Raw genomic sequence first — 8,600 nt, 5'->3', positions numbered from 1 at the left:
CACATTGTACGTTTGCTTAACATATATGTATGGAAAACAAAAGTATTATTAAAAAAAAATACATATATAAGTGTATAATACAAGTATTAAATAGAAAAATATTAAATTCTTTATTCAAGTAATAACTATGAGAAAGTAAAAAATCAAAAGGAGTCCTCATGTAGTTTAGACATTTATGATCCGGCCGACCTTTGATGAGGGCTTGCTTGCATTTGGCCAAGAGAAAAATCTCACACGCATTCCCAAACTAAAATATGGTGTGTGAATGAATTGAATTATTACATAGCTCGTACAAAGCAGATAAAAGGAAAATGCTAGGCTTACCACATTTTTCATACCACATTTATATCACATCTCTAATTGAGATGGAGCCCACCAATACAATGGGGCCCACCTCTATTAGAGAGATGATATGAATGTGGTATGAAAAATGTGGTAAGCCTAGCATTACTCGCAAACAAAAACCAGAGCAGCAAATTTAATTTCAAGACATGAATATTTGGTTTCTCGATCCAAGTGCTAGCATTTAACATCCTCAACAAAACTCCGCTGAAGTTTTCAATTCCTCCCAACTACCAAGTGGCACAAACAAAGCCCCAAGATCACAGGCTCCCATGCTAGCTCTTCCATTGTCTATATAAACAGCATACCTTCAGCCCTCTCATAGCCACCAGTATCTGTCTCCAAGCAAATAGTTAGTTTCAAAAGAGATAATATATCAGCTTTACTTACGACGTCGTTATGGCTAGCTCTGGACAGCTCCTCAAGCTCGTTTGCCTTGTGGCGGTGATGTGCTGCATGGTGGTTGGTGCTCCCAAGGCCATGGCAGTTGTGTCATGCGGCCAGGTGGTGAACAATCTGACCCCATGCATAAACTACGTGGCAAACGGTGGGGCTTTGAACCCTAGTTGCTGCACTGGGGTCAGGTCTCTCTACAGCTTGGCTCAGACCACAGCTGACCGCCAGAGCATCTGCAACTGCTTGAAGCAAGCCGTCAATGGCATCCCTTACACCAATGCAAATGCTGGCCTTGCCGCTGGCCTTCCTGGCAAGTGTGGGGTTAATATTCCTTACAAGATCTCTCCTTCTACTGACTGCAAAAGGTATGAAAAAAATCCAATCATTTTCATGATATTAGATTATATTTTCATTATGATTAGGTACATTATTACGTTCTTAACCAAGTTCTGTGTGTTGCAGCATCAAGTGAGAGGTTTCTGTGGAAGCCAGCAGCTTGAACTAGTAGCATAAGAATAAATTGGTGCTTTGGTTTGGCTGGCTCGTGCACGCCTTTTGGGAGTTTGTCTGCTGTTGGTTTCAGTGGGTGTTGCTCTAGTTGTTATGTCATCTACTTGGTGTTTAGGTTTCTAGTTTGACAGTGGCTGATTTGATTTCCCCTGTGTTTAAATCAGCTTCCTTGTTGTGACTATCTACTGTTTAATTAGTAATTATATATCTTTTCTCTTAACATCTATGCAGCTTGAGTATTTAACCAAAGTAATTAGCATTGGATCAGTGTGGGGTTTGCAGTTAATCAAACTAAAACATGGGTTTTCTTTCTCGACGCCTAGAACAAAAGTTCAGGTTCTTTCTTTTATTGTTTATGTGTCTGGTCCACTGTTATAAGAAGGAGAAAGAATATGTAACAAGCAATTGAATGACGTTAATTATGGCACCTTAAAGTAAAAAGTAGTAAATGAACCTACCAGATTGAGACATTTCCCCAATGAAATTACTTGACAACATGCATAACTGGAACCCTCATCACCCAAAAATAGTGAGCTACAGTAACAATTGGTCAAATTTATTCCCTGGTCAATTGTGAACAAGAGCGACTCACATTAATGATTGGGAATGGAAGTTGCTTACCATTCTCTGCCTCCATATCCCCACTTCTAATTCTCTAGACAAATATACATAGGACCCATTACAAACATAATGTTGGGGTGATTTCTTATTAACTCCTATGTAATAAAGTAAATTGCACTCATATCGTCCCAAACTTCGCGACTAAGTTTTCTTTTAATTTTTTATATAGAAAAAGAAAAATAACTACAATTGGAAACTACGAGGGCACGCATGCCCAAATAAATAAAAAAGAAAAAGGAATCGAACAATTCAGAGGCATCTATTTTGACCATATCCAAATATTTGAATGAGAATCATAAATGAGTGTGATTATTCAAACGAACTCGATGAAAGAGTGTGTAACATTACATGTTTGGAATATCATAAAAAGATTCCAGCCCAAGTAGCAAGACCCAAGCCCAATCCCTAGAGGGGTGGGCCCAACTTGAGCTTGAGTGGTGCTGCTTTAGTTGTTTCAACTGCCAACCGTCTCTCATTCGTTTTCCCACCTAAACCTAACTAGAAGGATTTATGAGGGGGAAGGATATGGATAGCGTAGTGAAGTAGTTCAAATCTCATTATATTATTATTAGACATTACTCACCAAATGTCCTTTCAAATCTCATTATATTAATGTTCTGGTTCAAAATCTTACATCAAAATATTGAAGAAACAAGACACAAATTTCCCCAAAGTGCGCCCCACCACGAGCGACAGAAGCTATGCCTGACATAACAGGCCCCATCAGGATGTGTCCCCGCTCATCACGGGCCAGGCCACCCCAACCCCACCTTGGCCCCTTCATCAGCGTTTGTCCCGGTGTTTTCTTCCCTAACCTACATGTTCTGATTTGATATCAATGGTGGGGTCTCTAAGTCTATTCTCTTCTTCTATTTACAACAAGGAAAAAAAATTAAAAGAAAAATTATTTATGTTATACAACAAACAAAGCATAGCCACCGACACACGATATCAGTAGTAGATGTTAATCTTGTGGTTAAGACTCCTTAATGTTGGTCAAATAAAAGGTTGGGATAATTAAAAAGAAATCGAATAATCTATTTTTGATGGATTTTAGTGATTTTCATAGTAGTGTTTAGCTTTTTTTTAATGCTTAATTCTTTTAATTTTCGTGACCAGTAAGATCAAGAAAAATAGGGAGAATCTAGGATGATATGCTTGTGTTTATAAGGAATTTTGAGAACTTTTTAACTACATATATATTAACATTAGAGCAACGGGGTGGCTTGGGCACAAGGAGGAAAACCTAAGGCTTTGAATTTTGAGTGCTTTAGACTCTTTTTTTGTCATGTATTAAATCCCTTAGAACCTTTTTTTTTTTTTTTGTCTTTCTCGAAGATAAGAAAACCCTTAGAATGTTGGTGAAATCAAAAGTAGAGAGAAAATGTTAGCACACTTCATGGAGTTTCAAATGCTAAGTGAGTGTAAGACTTCGACACGTATCTGATACGAACATGACAAGTCTAAAGAAGTATTAGTTGTTTGTGGATGCTCTATTTTCAATAAATTTACTAGTTTCACAATGGCATTTAACTTTTTCTTATGTTCAATTCTATTGATTTGAAAAGTAAGATCATTTGAAGCAGAGAATATGATAACATATTAACATGGACCTAGGAGGATATGACTGTGTTCATAAGGAATTATGGGAACATTTTAAGTGCATATTTATCAACACTACAGAAAGGGGAGGCTTGGGGAGAAGGGAGATGCTAGTAAAGTCACCCATCTTTTAGGTTAAAGTAGCATTTAAAAATCGGAAGAAACGAACCTTCCTTCCATATATAACCAATCCAAAGGATAACAACATCAGTTCAAATGCGTGACCATGAGTATCTTTTGCAGGCAGTAAAGGGGGAAAAGCTACATAGATATTTTCTGGGTTTTTTTTTCTCTCTTTTTCTCTTTTCCTTTAAACAGATATCATACTTATCCATCTGTACCCTATGATGTCAAAAGCAACATACAACCGAATTGGATATTGGCAACAAAAATTTCCACTATGCCTGAATCTGCATCCAAGCACAGATCATACGCCAAACAGTCTGTGATTGGTAGAAACCACATAGGATTTATTTGGCTCTATTTACAGATGCACAACAGGGGATTAATAAGATCAGATCTTAGAGCCAGTGTCAAGGATTATTAAAACTCTTAATCATTATTGGGTAGACTAAGCTGACACCATTTTCTCTCACTTTTTCCCCAACTTTATATCTCTCTGCTGCATAAATGCACATCTCCTTTAGACCAACTTGACCCCTTCAAACACTACAACTGCTGCTTAGGCAATAGCCCTTCTCTCTCTCTCTCTCTCTCTCTCTCTCAAAAATACAGAGCTGGGCATGTCACCTTTTCTTATGCACATAATTGGAAGAAAATTTCTGGTCCTTTTGGCTCTTCTGGGTTCTTGACAAAGATGATGACTATGCAAAGTTACTCTTAGCTCCAGATTTCAGTCAAGATAGGTTCTTTTCTGCTTGGTTTTGGTTCCAAAGGTCCAAAGGAGGGAAATTTCTATCCTGCTAAAGAGGACCATTTCTGATTAAGAAGCTGAGAATCGTTGAGCAGCCAAAAAAGGGTCTCTGATTCGGATAACAGCCACTCTCATATACAAATAAAGATATGCTCTTTCTGTGTCCCTTTCTAGCTGGAATCTTCACAACAATTCTGTAACCTAAACGACCTACAAGTACCACCTTTCTGTTCTTCACACCAGAAAAGAACGACTCTGCAACCAAAGAGCCCTTCGCTTTCTCTGTTTTTTTCCATTCATTTTCTTTAACTTCCATCTCATCAAGCAAGCTGCTAAAAATCCACCAGAAATATGCATCGACATCTATTCGGCACGGAGCCAAATACGGCGCCGTCCTTTGCGAACAGGACAGCAAATTCATACATTAGCGAGGCCAACTTTGACACCAACATGGTGATCATATTGGCAGCCCTGTTATGTGCTCTGATATGTGCACTTGGGCTCAACTCAATTGTCCGCTGTGCCATGCGCTGCAGCCACAGGTTTGCTTTGGAGACGCCGGAACAAGCAGCTGCAAGGTTGGCAGCCACAGGCCTGAAGAAGAGCCATTTGAGCCAGATCCCAATTGCCGTTTATGGCTCCGGCTTGGAAATTCCGGCCACAGAGTGCCCAATTTGCCTTGGAGAGTTTGAAGATGGAGAAAAAGTCAGGGTGCTGCCAGAATGCAATCACGGATTTCATGTGAGGTGCATAGATACATGGCTTTTGTCCCACTCGTCCTGCCCAAACTGTCGACATTCACTGCTTGAACAGCACCATCCCAAAAAGAGTACCAGGACTAATAGTCCCAGTACTGTTGATGCAAGCCAAAATCAAGAAGCTGCTGCTGCTGCAGTAGAGCCATCAAATTCAACCAATGAGCCCAACCAGCAAGGCCGAGTGGTCATAGTCATTGAGCAGGCAAATTAAATTAAACCTGCCAACAAAAAAAAGTCGAGAACTTTATGGTGGAGCTTCAAAAATTTACAAGGTAGAAATAGTTTAAGGTTGCAGTTGAGGAGAGGCCAAAGTAGCAATTAGCAAAATGCTGGGAGGTTTTTATTTTTAGTTTGTAATTTTGTACAGAGCATGATGAGATCACTTTGATGAAAATCGTCCTCTGGTGCACTTCTCTGATCAAATGTTTCAGTAAATCATCAAACACTTTTAGAAAGAACCAAGTTCTTTTCTTTTTCTTAAACTATAATTATGATGAAACTATAATTGTTTGATCATGTGGAGCTGGACCAGTTAAGGGTTAGGGTTAGTTTTCAAATGTGGTCCAGTTTTACAGCTAGAGGATGGAGAGTTGGAACAGACTTTATTCCCATCAGTGCTTGCTTATCTCAAACCCAACTGATCCACGACTAAAGTGGCTCTTTCTCTCTCACTCTCTGTCTCTCCCCTATTTTGTACTTAACCAAAACTTTTCCATCCGTACTGGGCCTGTATAGAAGAGGATCTACCTCTTCTACTTGGCGCTTCATTCTCTGAAGTAAATATCAAGACAAGTAGAGAATTCATTCCCTAAAAAGCTTAAAATGTGAGGTTTCGCACTAATTTTTATTGTCTTTTTCAACACAATTGGCAACAATTAATCAGTGCTGCATTAGAACACCGTAGTAACAAGAGCACACGATGGGCTATACTTAACATAACATGAGTGAATTAGTTATATCAAGTGGTTGTTATGCTTTTGGGTTGATTCAGGCCGTGAATATTGGTCCATGCACTTAAGAAAGTTGCATGCAAATATTAGTGTTGTAAATGGTGAAGTGAAAGAGACTCTCATACAACAACGGGAATAACACTTTTTGCTATCTTCGATCAATAGCTCAATGATATGCGAAATAATGTTTTTATGCGTCATCATTACATTATTAGCCAAAATAACAAAACAGTGCTATTCTTGTTAAAAGAGAGTTTTTCTAGTATAGTAGGCTGGTCCTCTCGAATTGCAATTTATGCCAAAGGAAAAAAAGGGTGGGAAAATGTCGACATTTTTGTAAGGGTTGTCAGCTCTTGTATTGTAAATTTTAATTGGTGTCACATAGCTAGCGAGGCTTGTATAAAGCCATTTCAATAGGCATCAATAAGAAGTGGACAAGGGACAACCCACAACGTGTCTCTGGGTCTCTTTAGTAAGTACTTCAGTACTTGTATCTAATCAAGAGCTTTCACTAATTGGACAGGTGGCTAATGGCAATGGATTTTAGCAGACCCATTGAACATCTATATGACAAGTCGGGGGGGTGCCAAGGGGAAGGGATGAAGTCACTTCTTTTTCATAGGGTTACATGGAGATGGAGGCAAGGCAACGCCTGGATATGGGGTGTAGATTTCTTTTTTGTACTAAGATATACGGATTAGATTTGTTAAGGTACACCAAATATCAATAAAATAGGATAAGATATGATGAGTCAATTAATGGGTACAATAATAAAGGAAATATATTAAAAGCAGTTCGAATGGACAAGAAATCAAAGCAAAGATAGCTTGTTTAAGTATTTTTAGGGTTTTCGACTTGTTTGAACATCTTTAGGGTTTTCGAAGTTTACTACGTACATAGCCTTTTCGAGTTGTACTTGTAACTGTAAGACTCTCTCATGCCCAGTGAATTCTAAAACGTGTTCGAGGGTGTAACGCTTTTTTTTCTTGATAACTTCGGCTGCCTCACTCCCTTAATTGATCCAAACAAGACAATTTCGTAGCTCAAACTCTCTTAAAGGGGTTTCTCTATGCCCTCAGAAGTTAGATCAGCGCACCCAACATCTGAAAATTTTGGTGCTTGATAGAGCCCAAGTTTATAAAATCCAGAACACTTGGGCCGAATTCACGGCATTAATGGCTTTTTTGAAATAGTGGAAAAAGCCAATATCACGGGGCAACGTGTTGAAAGTTAAACCAAGCCAAAGGAATCCAACTTTATCCATATTTTGTAAAAGCATGTAAGCATGCTGTCGGCTAGACTTGGCTTAGTTTATTAACTCAATAGGGTATTTTGTTTTACCCTATAGGCATGATGTCGGTTGATGTCCTCTAGGCAACTTTTCTCTTTTGACTAAAAGTTTGTCTCTCAAAGAGACGTTGGTCTCTTGTTTTGTAATGAGAGTGTTGTTGTAAAAACTATTATTATTGAATGTGAACTTATCAGACGGGTTAAGCCTTTCTTCCATATTCTCTCTGAGTTTTCCAGCAAGAGTCTTCTTCCTTCTATTCTCTTCCGTGTCTGTGAGTTTTTACTTGCTTGCTGTGTTATTTGGTTTGCTTGTCTTGAGTTAGCTGCCGTGAGTTTTTAGTTTATTCTACATCTGGTATCAGAGCTGAGGCTCAAGAAGGATGGCAAACAGAAATGACTTTGTGCAGTGCCCTGTTGGTAAATTTGATGGGAAGGGGAACTTCCAATATTGGCGTTCTCAGATGGAGCTTTTCTTCAAAGTGATGGAGTACACAGATGTTGTATTAACTGGATTTGCAGAACCAGGAGATCAAGTAACTCTCACACAGAACCAGAGAGAAGAGTTGATGAAAAATAGGAAGAAAGACAGCAGGGCCTTGATGTACATTTTTGGTGCAATTGATCCAGCAGTCTATGAGAAGATTGCACATGTCTCTACATCTAAGGAGGCATGGGATGTGTTGATCAACAGCTATATTGGAAGAGAGAAGGTGAAGAAGGTACGGTTGCAGACCATGAGAAGACAGTTTGAGCTACTGCATATGGAGAAAAAGGAAACCATCTCTGATTATTTCACACGCACCTTGTCCTTGGCTAACCAAATGAAAGCCAATGGTGAGGATATGAAAGAGCTCCAGATTGTGGAGAAAATACTTCGAACCTTGACAGACAGGTTTGAAGGCAAAGTTACAGCTATTGAGGAGACACGTGACCTTAGTACTTTGACAGTTGATGAGTTGCAAGGTTCACTGCAAGCTTATGAGCAAAGATTAAATGAGAAGTCAGAGATTGGGATTGAAGAAGCATTGAAGGCCCAAGTGAACGTGAAAAAGGAAAAGAATGACTCTAAGAATGAGGAGTCCTGCAATGAAGCAAGATCAAATGGCAAGAATCATAACTCAAATTACAGAAGGGGTCAGAATAGATTTGAAAACAGAAGAGGAAGAGGCAGAGGAAGAGGAAGAAGCAACAATTGGAGCCAAGCCCGTGATAGCAACAGCTGGAGTCAAGCTCGTGATAAATCTAATGTTCAGTGTT

At 39.1% G+C, this 8,600-nt stretch overlaps 2 protein-coding genes across 2 annotated transcripts; both read left to right on the top strand.

Moving 5' to 3' along the window:
- Positions 1-650: 650 nt before the first annotated feature.
- LOC110747388 (non-specific lipid-transfer protein 3) lies at positions 651-1,468 on the top strand. The gene is made up of 2 exons (XM_021947574.2): positions 651-1,103; positions 1,201-1,468. Exons 1-2 carry the CDS (start codon positions 742-744, stop codon positions 1,208-1,210), a joined length of 372 nt encoding a protein of 123 aa, XP_021803266.1. The 5' UTR covers positions 651-741; the 3' UTR covers positions 1,211-1,468.
- Positions 1,469-3,699: 2,231 nt separating this feature from the next.
- On the top strand, positions 3,700-5,561 carry LOC110771989 (RING-H2 finger protein ATL74). Its single transcript, XM_021976356.2, has one exon. It carries the CDS (start codon positions 4,697-4,699, stop codon positions 5,312-5,314), a length of 618 nt encoding a protein of 205 aa, XP_021832048.2. The 5' UTR covers positions 3,700-4,696; the 3' UTR covers positions 5,315-5,561.
- Positions 5,562-8,600: the final 3,039 nt, after the last annotated feature.

This window comes from Prunus avium, chromosome 6, assembly GCF_965620075.1.
Source record: "Prunus avium chromosome 6, drPruAviu1.hap1.1, whole genome shotgun sequence".
In the NCBI taxonomy this organism is placed as follows: Eukaryota; Viridiplantae; Streptophyta; class Magnoliopsida; order Rosales; family Rosaceae; genus Prunus; species Prunus avium.
The sequence above is the reverse complement of the archived record's forward strand: the minus strand, read 5'-3'. Positions and strand labels throughout refer to the sequence as shown.

Bases quoted from the DNA above. Each gene is read 5' to 3' on its own strand.
- LOC110771989 (XM_021976356.2), top strand. From the start codon at position 4,697: ATGCATCGACATCTATTCGGCACGGAGCCAAATACGGCGCCGTCCTTT.
- LOC110747388 (XM_021947574.2), top strand. From the start codon at position 742: ATGGCTAGCTCTGGACAGCTCCTCAAGCTCGTTTGCCTTGTGGCGGTG.